This window comes from Rhincodon typus, chromosome 3, assembly GCF_021869965.1.
Source record: "Rhincodon typus isolate 14 chromosome 3, sRhiTyp1.1, whole genome shotgun sequence".
Classification (NCBI taxonomy): Eukaryota; Metazoa; Chordata; class Chondrichthyes; order Orectolobiformes; family Rhincodontidae; genus Rhincodon; species Rhincodon typus.
This window is the reverse complement of record NC_063334.1, coordinates 55,250,540-55,268,990: the sequence shown is the minus strand read 5'-3', so window position 1 is coordinate 55,268,990 and position 18,451 is coordinate 55,250,540. Positions and strand designations below refer to the sequence as shown.

The 18,451-nt window shown below is 38.5% G+C and overlaps 1 protein-coding gene across 1 annotated transcript in view; it reads left to right on the top strand.

Annotated features, from left to right (window-relative positions):
- ntrk2a (neurotrophic tyrosine kinase, receptor, type 2a) overlaps positions 1 to 18,451 on the top strand; it is a 227,657-nt gene that overhangs the window by 32,738 nt on the left and 176,468 nt on the right. Inside the window, exons 5-9 of the mRNA XM_048595207.1 lie at positions 2,415 to 2,572; positions 11,119 to 11,255; positions 11,685 to 11,820; positions 13,554 to 13,856; positions 18,338 to 18,370. Coding sequence (XP_048451164.1) covers positions 2,415 to 2,572; positions 11,119 to 11,255; positions 11,685 to 11,820; positions 13,554 to 13,856; positions 18,338 to 18,370 — 767 coding nt within the window. The remainder of the gene's footprint in view (positions 1 to 2,414; positions 2,573 to 11,118; positions 11,256 to 11,684; positions 11,821 to 13,553; positions 13,857 to 18,337; positions 18,371 to 18,451) is intronic.

Here is an 18,451-nt window from a genome sequence, read left to right as displayed (position 1 = left end):
TATAAGTTTTATACCATTATTTTCCAATTGCTTAATTTGTCTTGTATATTACTGTAGTTGTTAATTTTAAGCATGTCACAATACATATTTAAAATGGCAAGTTTTGGAATGAGTCATTGCTTTTGAGAAATTATTTTGTGATGAGAAAACATTTATTTAATGAAATTAGTTATGTCTAGATGAGGATTTTCACTTTATGCAGCTGTACAGTTTCAAAAAAGGCTTTTTATTTTGATAGTACAACATTGTGTTATAAATGTGAAAATAAAAGGAAATACATTTGATTAAATGCACTTTCAATGCTACTCTTCAATCATTTTGTTACATTGATCACAGTAACATCTCTATTTATGATGTAACATTAACATAATTCCAATGAACACTTAGCTATACATAACATTTTACAAATTTATGCATGCAAAGAATCGAAAACCATACTAATTTAAGAGAACAAATACTTTCAAAGTAATTTATAGCACTCATTCAAGTATTATCCCAATTTGCTTATTTTTACCCTGGAGGTTTTATCCCGTCCTTATGTACTTTACCTCTATTTGATTACATTGTAGATACTGTTCACTTCATGATGTCTGAGAATGTATATATTCCTCGTGGGCTTTAGCATTTATCTTCTTAGTTTCCGTATCAAGCAGAGATTAGCATTTGAACTGCTTCTGATTGGCTAGGCAACCATAGTTGAGTCCATTACTGTCATTAGATTATGGCATTTACTACATTTTTTCCCTTATTAAATGTATTAAGCATTTTGTTTTTGCTGTTACTGATCCTATCTGATATTCCAATAGCAGCTTTTATTTTGGGCTGTGAAAGGTTCCAGAGTTGAATTTAACTTGGCGTCCACTGTGGTTTTTAGAATGGCTTTTGGCCAGTTGGAATCCTCTCTAAGACCTGGTTGTAATCTAATGAAACAAATATTTTAATTTCTGTTTATGCAATTTCACAACTAATCAATAGTGTTTTTTTTAGTATGTTTCTCACATGCAAAAGTAACAAAATAGGTACTGAAATAAATCAAGGTGCAGGGCTGGATGAACACAGCGGGCCAAGCTCTGCTCCTATGATGCTGCTTCGCCTGCTGTGTTCATCCAGCCCTGCACCTTGTTGTCTCGGATTCTCCAGCATCTGCAGTTCCTACTATCTCTGAAATAAATCAAAGTGTGTTTTTAATAAGGGTGTTTCAAGTGTAATTGATGCCTGGCTCTTAGGGATTTATGCAAGAATGGAGATGTGAGCTCACAGTGGGATGTAGCTGAGGATAGGAATCTTGTCTAAAGGATGACCCTGCAGGTTGAGTACCAGTACTTAGAATTTTCAAGACCTACACCTGAAATTTTCACTCTGCTTGCTTTATGAAAATCAAATACAGGCAGAAGTGACATACCTGTATCAATCACATTGACTTCCCACATGTTAAAATCTCAAACTGGTACTTTAAGCAGTAAAGTAAGATACTCAGGGTAAAATAGCAATGCGTTTCTTTTGTTATGCAGATAATGACATCAATCGAGTCCTTGAATTTAATCCCACATCTGTGCAGGATTATCCCTTGAGAATCCATCAAGAAACCATAGGCATCCTTTGCCCTGGGGTCCCCCAAACCCATTGCCTCCTGGTACCCTCTCCTTAGTTGAGTTTTGGTAACCATTCTTTTGGTGACCTGGTGGGGAAGCCTTTTGCCAACCCAAAATTCTGCTTCCTCTTGTCTGCCAAAAAATTAACATCAACCACACAGTTTAGACTGGAGATGAATGGGGCCTGTGTACTGCCCCTGCCTGCATAACTAATAGCTGGGATTTAAACTTGGCCTTCCCAGCTTGATTGTTGCACTTCAGTGTTCTATTTCTTTTTAGAAGTACATCTAGTTTTGCTCACATTTTGTTTCACATCTGTGGAAATCAACTCAGTGAGAAGAAACTGGTCACTTAATTAGAGTTTCCCCTCGTTCTGCTTTTAAACTTTATTCCAAACATAATCATTTAGGAGGACATAAATGGAGTAATATGTCTACTATTTATTACCTTAGACCTGAATTAGAATCACAGGACATCTTGCAACCTGGTTTATAATAACACAAACAACTGCAGATGCTGAGAATATAAACCAGATACAGAAATTGCTGGAGAAACTCAGTGGGTCTGGCAGCTTTTGTGGAGACAAAGCAGTGTTAACATTTCAAAGTGTCAGTGGATTCAAGACATTAACACTGCTTTCTCTCCAGACCTGCTGGGTTTCTGCAAAAATTTCTGTTTTAGTAATATGATCTATATTATTTGCCTGGTCTAATATAAAACTGAGAAGACCCTGTAAACTATCTAAAGAAAATCTAAGCATATACATAATTCTTTAATACTAGGTGACCTCAATGTGTATGTAAAATATTTTCTTTCCTGTAGGATCTTAACAGAAAACCCATTCCTCTGCTCTTGTGGCATTGCATGGATCCAGTTGTGGCAAGAAAACAACCTGGCCACTCTAGAAGTTCAGAACCTGACATGTCGAGGGGAGAATGACTGGAGGAGAACTCTATCACACATGAAGATCCCAGACTGTGGTACTATCATTTTTCCCAAAAGCATTGTGTATGAATTATTCCCTTCAGGTGACGCTTAAAGGTCTGTTAACTAAAACATAAGAATAGAAGAAGGAAGAATAAATTAAGGTTGTCGACTTGCTCGCCGAGCTGGTGTGTTTGATTGCGGACGTTTTATCACCTTGCTAGGTAACATCGTCAATGCGCCTCCGGTGAAACATTGCTGTTCGGTACCATTTGTTATTTACGTACCTTGGTTTGCTGGGGTGGTTGGCATCACTTCCAGTTCTGTTTTTCAGTGGTTTGCATATTGGGTCCAGTTCAATAGGTTTGCTGATGGGAGTTCCGGTTGGAATGCCAGGCCTCCCTGGCACGTCTCTGTTTGGCTTGTGCTTGTATGGATGTGTTGACCCAGTTGAATTTGTGTCCTTCTTTGTTCATGTGTATTGAGACCAATGAGAATTGGTCGTGTCTCTTGGTAGTTAGTTGGTGTTCATGTATCCTTATTGTCAATTTTTTTCCAGTTTGGCCTACGTAATGTTTCTCACAGTCCTTGCATGGTATTTTGTATATTACGTTAGTTTTATTGTTTGTGGGCATGAGATCCTTTACGTTCATCAGTAGCCGTGGCAAAGTTATTGTTGGTTTGTGGGTTACTCCAATACCTAGGGGTCTGAGTAGTACTAATGTAATATACAAAATACCATGCAAGGACTGTGAGAAATATTACGTAGGCCAGCCTGGAGGAAACCTGACAATACGGATTCACGAACACCAACCATCCACCAAGAGGCACGACCAGTTCTCACCGGTCTCAGTACACATGGACGAAGTAGGACACAAATTCGACTGGGACAACACATCCATAATAGCACAAGCCAAACAGAGACATGCCAAGGAATTCCTGGAAGCCTGGCATTCCAACCGGAACTCAGTCAACAAACATATTCAACTGGACCCAATATACAAACCATTGAAAAACAAAACCGGAAGCCAACCCCCCAACAAATCGAGGCATATAAATAATGAGCGGGACAGAACACCAACACTTCACCGAAGGCTCTATGATGATGTTAACTAGCAGGGTGACGAAACATCTGCAATTAAACACAATGGCTCAGCGAGCAAGTCTACAAAGTCATCCACAAGCCGAACTACAAATCTTCTCAAAAACTTTAAATAAATTAAGGATTATCAATGGTTTAACAGGGAAAACATATGCCTGAAATATCTGGAGATCTTTTAGCATCTTGTACAGATTCCCTGCCCTGTCTGTAATTTGTGAATGCCACTAGTACTTTGTCCTTATTGATTGCAGAATATTTAATAACTTTATGCTGCAATTGCCTTTTATTTTTAATGCCATATTAATGATTTAATAATCAATGTTAGTACTCAAAAATGATGGCAATGAAGAATAAATGGAACATTAACTCTGCTCTGATCTTAAAATATAACAGGGGATCATTATGAAAACTTAGTAAAGCCACTGCTATAGGACACGAGTCCTACATTATCAGGTTAAGAGCCCAATGTTTAGAATATAGGGCTTTATGATATTGGATACAGAGCTCTATGTTTTTGGATGCAGTGCCCTATGTTAGAAGGTTTAGAGCCCTGTGGCTTGGGTACAGAGCGCTATGTTATGAGGTATAGAGCTCACTGTTGTTGGATACAGAGCCCTGTGTTGTTAGATACAGAGTCCTAAGAAAACATTAGGTTGCTCAGAATTACTTCTGCTGAAGCAAATAAATTACTTTGATCTGTAGCAATTAGTTGAGACCAGTTGGAATAGTTGTAAACAAACGCAGCAATAAAAACACATGGTTGAAAGGGAAATAAGTTAAACTATGAATGCACCCCTCTTTTGAATTTAATGTCTGTAACAGTGACCCTGTCCACTGGTTGGAAAGTGGGAGACAGCCCTACTGCAGTCACTTTCAAAAGCCCTGACAGAATTCGATATCTATAGGCGATTAATTGCTTGCTGCCAATGTCCCTGCCCTTTAAATAGACAACCCCAATTCATCGCAATTCAAGAGCTACTGGACAATCAGAGGATTGGCAGCTCTTCAATCACCAGTATCACCAAGAGAGATGGTCACTGCTGATACTGCAGGTCACAACAGGCAAAATGGAAAGGCCCTGGCATTAATGAAAGTTTACTGGGCTTGTCAGGGGATTAAAACAGGCGTCAGAAAATGGGAGGTGACTGTAGTTGTGGTGAGGAGGGAGTCTCACAATGAGGACAGACCTTCCTGCCGGGTCCTCAGTGAGCCATAGATGGTGGCAGATCAAGAGAGTTCTCTTTCTTACACTCAACCCTTTGGGAATCTGACGAACTTTGCTGGGCCATTAATGGGCCACTTAGGGATCTCCGTTGCCCTCTGGGCAGTGATGTTATTCTTGACCTACTTGATTTCATTGAGGAGATGTGAGTAAGTGACAGCCACCTCCCAATCTTACAGCAGCAACCTTCCATTCTCCTCGCCCACTTCCAAGGGCAGAATTTAATTCCGTCACTTCTTATGTTTTATTGACACCTAATGAAAGCACAGTAGGATATAGACAAAAGTTAAGTACCAATGGTTACAAATGAAGAAAGCTTAGAGCATGTGGGAAACACAGCAATGTTGAGCTGTGGAAACTCCATTGCTCTTGATGGAAGAGGTTCATTTTAAATAAAATACTGCAGTCTTCTACCTGACTTGGTACGCTATCCTTCCTAAACACCACTACAATATCTTCCCTCCACTCACCTGCCACCCTGCCCTCCTTACCAATCTGCTACCTGAACCCACACCCTGCCTGGCACCCAATTTTTAGCTTGATGTCATGAACAAGCAGCTAGAGACCACAGTGTGGGACTTGTGAGACACTCCCCAGCAGTTGTCAGAGAGAATGCAGCAGAAGGCTGCACTAGGAGTTAGTTCTAAGAAGTTGGAGTTCAAGGGCCTCTGAGATGTCAGCACTGGGGAGGTTCGCTGTGTTTGTTGAGTGAAGTGGGTAGCTCTGATCCAGGGATGCCCCAGGCTTACTTGTGTAGGCACTTGTCCCTCCTGGCCTTCAAGAAAATCTGAGAATTAAATCTTAAGGTCACCTTTAGGGGCTTCTCTGCCACGAATCGGCTTCTCACAGGCTCTACCTCCCCATTAGGCCTCTGGTTGCAGTTGCTGATTATAGCCTGACCACATCTTTGCAGTCAATCTGCATATTTTAAACAGAATTCCCATCCGTTATTCTGGCATCTCACTTGCCTACTAAAAAGAGTTGGTTAATATGGGAACACGGCAGGAAGGAAATGGAATTGGTAGGTAATAAACACCAGTTATTTTAACTGCCTCCCCATCTGGATTCTGTCACGTGGGGTAATTAAAATAAGATCTTAAACACAGTTATGACTCAATTTAAATTTAAAGTCATCCACCAGAACCAACTGTTAAGAACATTTGCTACGTTTCTTCGCTTGAACATCATCAAAATATTTGCAGTAAACTAATATTGAGATATCTAATAAAGAAACCTTAGATAATATAGCAGTGAACTGTTTACTGATAGAAGCCAGATGCTTTGGAATGACTTATTTACTGCATCAAATCAATTGCAAACTTTAGAATGGACCACTGAACTGATACAGCACATCAGAATGCCAACATGTATTGCAGCAGAGAGCTAAGTCCTGGCTTCTTGCCTAATGTACTTTCAATAGATGGGTCCTGACATTTGCCATGGGTTGAGGACAACTGTCACTGGGAGACCACACATTTCACTACAGGGAAAAATAATAAACTGTACAGGCCATTTAACCTCTAGAGCTTGGTCCATCAATGAATTGGATAATGGCTGATCTGAACCACAACTTTATTCATCTGTCTTTTTTCCTGTATTTGATGATCTTGCCTAAAAATCAAATGACAAAGTAAATACATGCCACTTGTGATGGATCCTATATAGTCACGGGTCAATTTTGTGCTCCCTACAAGAAATGTTCTTCATACGAAGTTCTATTCTCATCAAAATACTAGCACAAACACTGTGTTAGGTCCCTGGGACATTAGATTGAATTTTCTGATCTGCACTGGTAGTTGCTCATTTATCTTTACAGGGGATTTCTGGCCAAATTTCTGAGGCACAAGTTGAAGCAATCCAGCGATTCATGCAGCAACTGCCCATGGCCTTTTTTATGGCAGTAGCTGTCATGTTCTAGGGTTTCAAGGTGACAAAGCCACTCTGCCAACTGTTGAAAGAGGATAAATTGTATAGTAAGTGAGGGTAGGGTGGCAGGCAGGTGCTGGAGTGCAGGACTGCCAGGTGTGTGAGGGGTGGGGTGTCACATGGAGTGGGGGATGGTGATAAGTTGTTGGGGGTTTAGTTGTATATGTATGATGGAGTAGAGTGACATGTAGGCGAGGGGTGCAGGTGCCAGGTTGTTGAAGAATCAAGGATACGTGCTAGAAGTTATTGTGACAGGTAGATAACGGGTCTAGGTGCCAAATGTATTGGAGTACGTTCCAGGTGGGTGACGGTTGGTGACATGTTGATAGGGAGAATAAAGTACTAAGTGGGTGAGGGGAAGGTAGGATGATGGCAAATGGTGATGTTTAGGGTGGTAGGTGGGTGAGAGGATTGTGTGGCAAGTTGGAAAGGGGTATAGGTGCCAGGTGGACAGGATGGCAAGTGAATGCGGAGGTAGGATGGCAGATGGCACAGGGTAGGGTGGCAGGTGAGTGGGTGAGGGCTCAAGGTAAGGTATTTCCAGTTGGAGGATTGCCATGAGATTGGGTGGAGGGAGGTTGGAGGTTGGGTTGGTGTGGGAGAGTTGGTATTGAGGTTTTTGGGTTCTTGATGGATGTTGGTAGAAGTAATCAGGGATGTCAGTGGTGAATTGTAGGGGTCAGTTTCATAGTTAGCCAAAGGTTAAAGCAAATTTAATTTCTCTAATTTTACTTGGTTAACTATTAAGATAAGTAAGTCAGAATTACTCAAAGTTTCCTGGTCTAATTCAGAGTTCCCGGACAAACTCTGTGGAGTGAGCTGTGTTGGGACTTTCTCATGGTCTTAACATGTGACTCTAGTATATACTTCAGCACCAACAATCTTCTGATTTGAAGAAATGGGCCACTAAGGACTCTGAATATTTGATGACTTGGCAAGTGACATTTGCCCATGGTCCTTCTGACACTGTTGCTCGGATGAACATGAGCCATAGGAACTTTTCAGTAGCAGCAAACAAGACATCTTTCCTTACAAAAGCTTCAGATTATGAGAACACTCAGAGAGACAGATAGAGAAAAAAGTTTTCGCTTGCAATCTGGACACATGTGACCTTATTCATTGGTGAAGCAGGCTTGAAGGGCCAAATGGCCTACTTCTGCTACTTCTTATGTTCCTATGTTAGTAAAAGATCAACTTTGGTCTTAAAATAAATTAGTAGCACTGATGCAAAAACTCACATTACCATCAACAAATGTAGGAAAATTATGTGAACATGTCCTACAGTTTTCTGAGGTGTTGCTGATGAAGAAGTTTGCTTGTTAGTGTATAGTTGCAAAATTGCCATAATAACTCATTTTCTTGAGTTAGGAATAATTAGAGGCAGCTATATGGAGGTAGACAACATAATCTCATTGAATGCCATAATCTCATTGAATGGTGGAACAGGCTGGAGGGGCTGAATAGCCTACTCCTGTTTCTATGGTCCTATTTTGCTGAAGAGAAGAAGATGAGCATTAGCCAATGGAACGTTCAATTCGTGGGCCACAAACTGATAGATTAGAGTACTCCTGGTATCTAGTACTATATCAATAAGACCTTCACACTTCCCCAGGTTGAATTCTTCTTTCTCAATTAAACTTAACACTAAAAATGTAAAAAACAATAAATTTAACAACGAGTGACTCGATGGGAGATGTAGAGTAATGAGTTAAGAGCATGAGTCTAAGAGATCATGATGTAATGATGAAGTTAGGTTATATGATTTGAGAGAGAGAGAGAGAGAGAGAGATCTCCTGGAGGAGACACTGTAAATGACCAATTACTCATTGAGACAATATAGGAAGTCAATGCCTTAATTTTTTTTGTGACAAGAGAAATTAAAAATTCCGTGATGCTAAAATCAACATGACTCCACCAAATTCCATTTTAGGCTGTTTATTTAAGCTGTATGCTGGAGATGCCAGTTAAAACTATGAATCTATGGCATCCACATTTGTTTTTGTCATTTTTCTACAGAGTCTTAGGGCTGGATTTTATGGGCAGAATATTTTGGCATTTGGGATCATTTACAGATTTCAGAGCGCTGCGCAGTCCACGTTAATTTTCCAGAAAGTGACCGATGTTTCACCTTCCTAATGAGATGTTAGAAGCCTGATTGTCTATCAAGTGACTGCTGCAGTCTGTGTTCATTTCAACAGGAACTTTGTAATTTACAGACCATATATTTATGCAGCTAGAGTTCTACATGAGCTTAGAGTGTCTCCTCCAGGAGATCACGCTTTCTCTAATCACATGATCTAATTTCATCATTACATCATGATCTCTTAGACTTATGCTCTTAACTCATCAAGTCTCCCATCAAGTTTCAAACATTACAAGGTTAGTCTGTAGGCAGTTATACAGCTTTCCTTGATCTTGTTCTGCTTTGTTTCTCAGGTTGATGACCTATTACACTTTCGCTTCTCTTTACTTGAGTGTGTATTTCTTGGATAATTGCAGGACTTTTCATGAATCTCTGGTCTTCTGCAAGGCCAGGTTCATACGTTTATGTATTTTATTTTTGCAAGGATATTAAGGCTCTCTGATTTCTGCTTATAACACCTTGTGATGTTTACACAAATATGATCTCGACTGATACTTTTTGACAACAGTTCCTTCTTGTTGTTGATCTCAGATCTGTATTCGTTCCTCTGGCTGAAGAACTGGTAATTTGCAGGATTGCAGGATGTGGGAGCAAATTGACTAATGGTGCAGGAGGTCATTCATGTGAGGGAAGTGAAATGGAATGTGATATTGATATGATACAGTACAGTCAGGGGAATAAATACTTCTTACTGCAACATGACCAGCAATTTAGAAGGTTATGTGCCTGCCCAATGCCTGGTTTAAAGATATCTCCCAAAGCTGGAGATGAATTTAAAGTGGAAGGGGAAGGATCCAGTTGTCATTCTCCAAGTAAGAACCAACAAAATAGACAGAACTAGGAATGATATTCTGTGGGAGGATTTTGAAGAGTTTGGATGCAAATTAAAACGTAGCTCCTGAAAAAAAGTCTTGATTTTTACTTCAGGAATGAACCAATTGCCATAAGATAGAAGGTTAAAGTCTGTCTGAAGGACTGATGGAGTAAGCAGGTGTTTTGTTTCAATACTGGGGAAAGAAAAGGCTGTTCATTTGGGGTGGGCTCCATGTAAATTGGGCTGGAATCAGTGACTTGACAAATCAAATAACTAGGGTAAGTATTTCATTTTAAATTAAGGAAGTGACAAGGAGTGGAGAAGGCAATGGAAGGATTCAGGGAAAAGAATAAATTCAAAAGTAGAAAGGCTTGAGAACTGAGCAGTATTTTGGGTAAAATAAAAAGTCAGAATTGTTCAGGAAGGAACAGTCAAAGAAACAAAGGTATTAAAATATTAATAGCTAATGTGACATGGATGAAAATTAGAGAAATATCGCAGCTAAAGGGACTATGCAAAAATGTATGAAGAATTTGCAACAAATTAGACTTACTTGTAATTAGACATCTCAGATATGGATAACAAGGTCCAATTCCTGCCCCTTTGAGCATATATGCATTCTGAAATATTTGATGCCTTGCATAGTTGGACTCTTTTTCCAACACAGTGTCAGGGAGACACAGTTCAAAACTGCTGCCAAGACGAGCATGTTGATACAGAGCTATCATGGATCTCACATGTGTTTGATGCTCTTTTGATATATGCTACCTATATATCCATCTAAATCTTTGCATAGAATGCATTTATTGTATGATATATTTAAAACTGAAAATCAAAACTGTTAAACATCAAGATGGTACACTTTTAAGGATCTACATGAAATGAGCAATTGGTTTCAATAAGAAATAATTGCTTTAATGAACAATCAAATATCCGATTGACAAACACAAACGAATCAAAGGCACTTTGATTCATCCTGTATTTGCTAATGAGGAGTGAGTAGTGTGGAGAAAGTTAAGGAATAAAGTTCTGTTGACCTGAAATGTTGGTTTTTTTTATCCCACAGGTATTTTGCATTACTGGTTGAGTATTTCCCGTATTGTCAATTTTTATTCAAAAGTTTCAGTCCATTACTTTTTCAATAAATCTACTGTCATCGACTAAGTAACTGAAAAACTGGTTAAATAATTTGCTGAATTCACATCTTCAGACCATTTTCATTTACTATTCCTTCTTCAGTCATCTCAAGGCGGGGTCACTACCAGTGTACCGCATGTCCCTGAGGCCAGCATTTATTGCCTATCTCTAACTGCCTATTTGAATACTAAGGCATTTAGGTAGATGCAATTACTCATATGATAATTTTCAGGTAATTCCTCATTCTTTATTTTACAGAATTGCCTAAAGCTTCTGTAAACATTACAAATGTTACTGTGATTGAAGGGGGAGAAGCTGCAATACAATGTAATGCTCTAGGCCATCCAATTCCCACTGTGGACTGGCAAAATCACCTTTCCTACTCGACTGACCAGGTATAATCATGATGCTCTCAGAAGCCAATGTTTCTACCACCACTCACCATTTTATGTTATTGTTATGAATAAGAAAATGAGGAAGGATGTGGGACCTGGGAAATGTGCTATTCAGCAAGTCACTTATGCTGTGTTGGGCTCCCATCTTTTATTTCTTTCCTGTCTGATTTTACTACTTTTCTCCTAAAAATAAGGGCATTTGCTATGGCATTTTTCTGTTGGCACGTGGTTGGACAATGACTGGTCCTGCCTGTCCATTTTTCCTGTTTCTTAAGGTCAATGGAAAATCATTTTTTAAACATGACGCTCACTTTTATCATGGGAATTTGTTAGTATTGGGAACACTGCACACTAACTGGAATAGAAAACTCTTGGGCTTAAAGCCTTTGAATAATCTAATGAGTGACATCATGGTATTTCTCTTCATAGTCAGCAGAAACCTCTAGACCACCAATAATATTAAAGCTCAGCAATATTTCTCGTGTTAACAATGGACAGCAACTTATCTGTACAGCAGAGAATATAGTTGGAGAATCTAAGGCTTTTGTCAATCTAACAGTTCTCTGTAAGTATGCATATTATTCTACTTCATTTTATATTTTGATACTTTTACAACAACAAGCATGTTCGTGACTGGTGCTGATGGAATCTTATGTGGGTGAAGAATAAACCAAATATCAAATTTTCAAATAATGCAGTTTAGAATTATTTAAATAGCTGCAACTTGCAAATTTTACTCTCTGCTGATAAAAAGATTGGGTAGAATATATGTTGGTGATGGGTGTGTTGCCCACTGTTACGGAACAAGCAGGAACACATCATAGCTGTTCTTTTGGAGGTCGATGCAATGTCCAGGTAATCTGGCACTTATCTGGACAACATAACAATGTTATCTTGGAGCAGAAACTTTTCAGTGCCAGCAATGCAACCAAAAGCCGTGGCATTACACTGGAACCTTCATCAAGGATTGATGCTGGATCACCAAGAATGGAAAATGGGGTATGATGAAGATAGGACGGATGCTATCAATAGTGAAGACCAGAAGTGGGGCAGAAGCAAAGGCAAGGGGATATATTTCAGCGGACTTCTCCCCTTCCTGTTGCTGGGTCCCTTGTTTGGACACTGAATATTTGAGAATGAGGATCTCCTTTGGTTTCCATTGGCATACCCAACAAATTAACACATAATTCCTCAACCAGCATTAAATTACAGTGGCCTCATTGATTTCCTGGCACCAATAGGCAACTTTCTCATGTTGACTCTTCCTTCCAAACACTTAGTTCTTCCCATGCAGTTGTTTGCATCCTTCACCATCTTGCCCACTCCAGTAGACTCCACCAAATTCTGCCCATTGTGAAACAATTCTGTGAATACCAATAATTTAAAGATAAAGTGCTTATATGTCACTTCAATGAGGTCATTAATAGAAATGATTCCTCAGGATAAGGAGACTTCAGAAGAAACAATAGCAAACAGTGAGAAACATTCAGAGGTGGGACAGCACCTATGGAAAGAATAGACCAGTTAAAGAATAAGCTATGATCATTTTAATGAGAGAGCAGGCTCAATGGGCCATACGCTTATTTCCTGTACATAGCTCATGAATTCTTATTTAGTCTTGAGCAGGCCCTGACAGAAAAGTAAGATATGAATTCTACTGCTCTATAGTCTGTATGGCAGAAATGTGCCACTGCAAATAGAGTCCTCAGTCCAGCTTCAAATCTCAATCAAAATGCCATTTGTAAAGTTCTTTGCTGAAAGTTCCATCAGATTAATGTACAGCTACTTTCCCTTTCTGTTTCCTCTGGTCGACTCTAAGAAACAAAGATCACGGCAAGGTCATTTTGAATGTTATTTAACACTACTCTGTCCTGAAAACCTTTGGCAGTGTTGAGAGAGCAGGTCACCAATACTGTTCTGATGAAAAGTCATCTCAACTCGAAACTTGCTTTCTGTCCTTGGATGTTGTCTGACCTGCTGTAATTGTCAGCATTTTTTGTTTTCACCAGTACCAGTTTTGGTGCACTCCAATAGCAGATTAGGGCAGAACAATTTTGACCCTTGTCCTTAAAGACACAATGAGAATGGGGGTAGGTGAAAAATTTTACAAAGGATGTTCCAAGTAGCAAGGTAAAATGATTGGAAGTTTCCCTTCCAGTGGTAGGATGAATGGATAGACATGAGTTTCTTGTCAATTAATTCTCAAGACTTTACATTGACACATATTTGATAACTCTATATCCTTCAACATGTTTTGTGTAACTTTGGGTTTAACTAACATTATTTGTTTCTCTCCAGTTCCTCCTAGAATAATATTGTTGGGTGAGGCTATTCCAGACCACCGCTGGTGCATTCCTTTCAGTGTAACAGGCAACCCACCACCCAAAATTCAATGGTACCACAATAATTATCCTCTGAATGAGACGGATTTTATACTGACACAAATTCATGAGGAAAATATCAGTGAGCAACATGGCTGCTTGCAGCTGGACAATCCGACCCATCTGAATAATGGGAACTATACTCTATACATTTATAACGATTTAGGACAGGATAAGGGCACAGTATATGCTCATTTCATGCACCATCCTCCTGGTTCAGGTAGGTATTTTCTTATGTTATTGTTACTATTGTTGCTTTATATTGTTATTGTTCCATGTGTCTATATTCAGTTTTGAAGAGACTTGTTAATTAGATATGTCCAGTGGTCTCAATATCCAACCAATGGGTGTAAATGACAGTAGCACAAGACCTGTCTCGGTTTTAGAGATGTAAAGTTCATAGGAGAGGTTCGTATGAGAGTCATCTTCTAAATGTTTACTGTGCTTTTGAATCGTAAGGAGGCCAAAGTTTTCATGAGTCATAGTCACAGAATCTGTGAAGACAGAGATGAATAATTATGTAAAATTGTAAAGCTACCTTGATTAGTGCATAAAATTTAAAAAGAGGGGAAATTTGCCTTGGGCGGAGATGCAGAACAGATGGCATTGCCTCTACTGCTCGTAACACACCCTGCCTAATATTCCACTCTATTCCATTGATTTCTCAAAACTAAAGTTTTATTTTGTCCCCACCCCACTAAATGCTTCTGTAACATTAGCATTGTCTAATGGCATCAAACAGCTTTCTGGTCAATGTATCAGGGTGCAAATCATATTCAGCATTGGCATCAAGAATTAAACATTCCATCTTTTGTAAAGTGTGGTACTTTGAATAAATATTCTATATGCTAGAACTGTTTGCAGACAGAGCATTATTTAACAAACTTTAACACTTCTCTCCACAAATTAAGTATAGAATGAAACCAATATATAATACCTTATTAGTGCAAAGGCTTAAATGGTGACCTTTTGGACACCATTCAGACATCAGAGGGTTAGATTGTTACCTAGGTTGACATACACATGAGGCAAATCCCTGGTACATGGATGTAGCATTACTAGCCTACATTCCTTAACTACTGGACAAGGAATATAAGAACAACTGAAACAATATTAACAATATTTTGTTCTTCCCATCAGCGAATTCATATTTAACTAACTTTCTTTTCCAAATCCTTTTCCCCAAAACTTTTAGCGCTCTGTTGAAAAATAAATTTGATTTTTCTTTTTGTCCTTTATTCTGTTTCAATTTATCAGTATGCTGTATTAAGTTTTATATCATTATTTTTTTCTTCTCCAGCAACCCTGGCAGCAAATTACTTTAACATTGCATACAATCCTGTTACTCCTTTCTTAAATTTACATGTTCACCTTGTGGTTTTCAAGCCGATAACCTGTCAGTCACATGAGTATCTTCACTTCTCAGTTTCAAGGTCCCCAGTAATGTAATTTCCAGTTCCATATGTAACTGTAGTGACTTCCTTGAAGTTGTACTTATATTACATCAATCTGAAATTGATAAACCATCTCTCCATAGTAAACTCTTTGTTTCATAGTCGTATCTGCAAATCACTAATGTTCTTGCTTGGAGAATGACCTAATGATTTAAAAACATTGGATAACTCTTTCAAACATGTAATATTGATTTCACAGCTGATAAAAAGATAGTACGAAGTGATGCAACACATGACTCAACTCATATCATACAAAGAAAGAAAGTAATTGTAAGTGATAAGTCCATCTCAAGTTTGGAGTTTTGGCTCTTGAACTGTTTAAACATTTCCAGGAAGCCAATTCTGAGTGAGGTTGCTATTTGAAACAAATCCAGGTATTGACTTGATTTTGAATTACGCACAGGTTCATGGTTTTCTGGATTTTTACACATTTCTTTTTTTTTTCCACCTTTTTATGATAATTATTATTAACTTTCCACTTTTCAATGAAGCAGTAATATCTATAGATCAACAGAATGTAGTATGGGCTACATTGGATAGGACTTCTGGTAATAAGGTTTTCAGAAATGATAAGGGAGAAAATGTAGGTAACAATGATAAGGAAGGATTCTGTTGGATCTTATGTTAAGGTAGAATCCAAATGATAAGACTAAGAAACAGGATAAGAGATGGTAAAACTGTTAATGTCAATTGCAGGGCATCAAATAGGGAAGACAAACTAGAAGAGGCAACAAAATTTGCAAGGGCAACAGGCCAGTTCTAACTGAACTGAAATGCAAGCAGTCAATGTCGGGAATATTTTTTAGAATTTATCTGGACTGCTTCCTGCACCAGTTTGCCTCTGATCAAACAAGAAAACATATGGTAAAATAATTCTAGATAATGATATGGGCTAAATAACTGATATGGGAGTTAGATTCAGTCTAAGAAAGGAGGAGAACAATGATTTATAAATTAGCTGCTGGAATAGTAAAAGGGTGAAGTGCCGTCAGATGAGAAGGATTAATTATCCAAATTAATTGGCCTGTATAGGTGGAGAACAAGTTGATAGATCAGCTGTGAGATCTCTTTGAATCCATATTGCATATTTATTATATTCCATGAAGCCAAAAGGAATTCAAAGAACAGAGTTAATTAGACAAAAAACAGATTTAAAAATAAAATTAATCTTGAAAGGGAAGTGACTTATAAAATTGAAGTGAATAACACTAAAAATAATTTTGAATAAAGTTGTATGTTTAATTTTTATTAAAATGACGGATAAAAGGGGGGTTAGAAGGTCTAAAAGGTGACATGTAAGAAGGCTACTGGATTACATAATAGGTTACATATTTCAACGTGTTAGCAAAAGATTATCTAAAAAGAGAATAGAGCCTCTATAGAAAAAAATAATAAGTGGCATTTTGGTTCCCTGGAGGTAGCTAGAGGGATGGTGAGAAGGGCAATAATTATGCAGGTTGGTCCTTGATAGAAACTCACCCCCTCTGGGCACCACTGTGATTAAAAGCTGGTTGAGAAAGTACATGGGCCACTTGCTTGACTTGTAAATAAGATCCTTAAATAGTCAATTAATGTTCATCTAAGGGCCTCACTGTGCCATCTTTCAGATTACCTGCTTTTGTGACTAGTGAGTAAAACAGCTTATTTCTCAACTGAGTAACTAGGGCAACCTGCATACACCAATCAGGAGGCATTTGGGGACAATTGATCTCTGAAAGTCACCACAGTCCTGGCCTCTGAATCTGCCGAACTTCCTCTCCCTGCAACACCACCTCTGCAAGAAGAACTAAAGGATTAACTTTCTTGCTGCTAGGGACCCCCTGGAGTTAGCCTCGACCATTGGTCCTCAGGATCCAGAAGCTGATAAGTCAATCTTATGGACCAGCAGCTTCTGACGATCTAACACTTCAGTGTCAAGACACTTGAAAAGGCACAAAACTTGCCTGTACGTTGTCTAAATGAGCTGCTATGTGCATGATTCTCAGAGCTATCTCACCAGAGAGGGTGGCATGTTGGATGCCACTGAACACGTTCATCCCACATTCAGTCAAAAATGGGAAAATCCTGGCCATAAAGTCTAATCATTGAGGATGAAAGTAAACGGGAGATAGATATTAAATATTTTGCAATGATTTTTTACAAATGATAATGCAGGTAGACCGGAGGTGCACCAAAACAGAAGCTCCAAAACATTTGTCAGCGATGAGTATTGAAAAGAGTTTGGAATTAAAATCAATTATTGCTGTACACTCTAGACTATTGAAAGAAGCCAGAGGAGATAGCAGAGGCTTTGACTAAAATCTTTCACCCCTTTAAATATTCAAATTGTGCTGTATGATTAGGAAGTAGCTGACATTTTGTTTTGAAGAGCACCTCAGACAATTTAGTTTAATATCAGATGCATTAACATTCTTAATTTTAGTATATCATGTTTAATAATTAAGGATTTTTTTGAGAGGTAACCAGTTATTAGACAAAAAATGGTAGATACAGGATATATTTTCAGAAAACAACTGATTTTGTTTCTCAGAAGTGACTTATTAGAAAATCTCAACTGTATGGCACTGAAAGGACTTCAATTAAACTGTGCCAGAGAGAGTCAGGAATATTCCATTGTACAATGGGTGTTGGAATATTTTGCCACTGAATGGAAGGCACATTAGGCATCCAACATTTGCAATGCACATCAGTGAGAACGAAACTATTCGTGTTTTTTTTTCCTATGAGTCTTTTACGTTGCCAAGATGGACACAGGTCCCTACTCTGTCTTTATATGCACCTATTACAAAATAAAGAAAGAAATAGCCTTCCAGCTGATAGACATCAGAAGCTAGAGAACTAAAAAGTACCTCAAATCATTTTGTTAGTAGTTTCCAAAATAATCTTTTACCAGTGTTAGCTGCACTCAGGACCCTCTCCAGGTTGACAGAGATTCCTAGGATGACCAGAGTCGAGGTTTTCAAGAGTTCCCTTGCAATAAGGTGATCAACATGTGGTTCCTCAAGAGAGTGAGTTAGACTTCTCCTGCCACATCACAATATCAATGCCTACTACTTTTGAGGTCTCATTTAGGCCTTACTGGGAAGCCCTCATAATTCTCAGAGTAGTGCAATGGTGACATAGAGCTGAAGAAGAAAATGGTCCCTTATTTCTCCTTTGCTTTACATTTCTGAACTTCGATGAGCTAAATATTGAAATCTGTGTTTCCAATATATTTGTACCTAATTATGTACTTTTTGAAATTTAGGCAATGAACCAATTACAGATCCTGGATTTTATGGTAAGTTTGATGTACAATATCTTTCTAATTATTGTAAAATTTAAATTGGAGAAAATTATCCATGCAAGAATTGTACTTGAA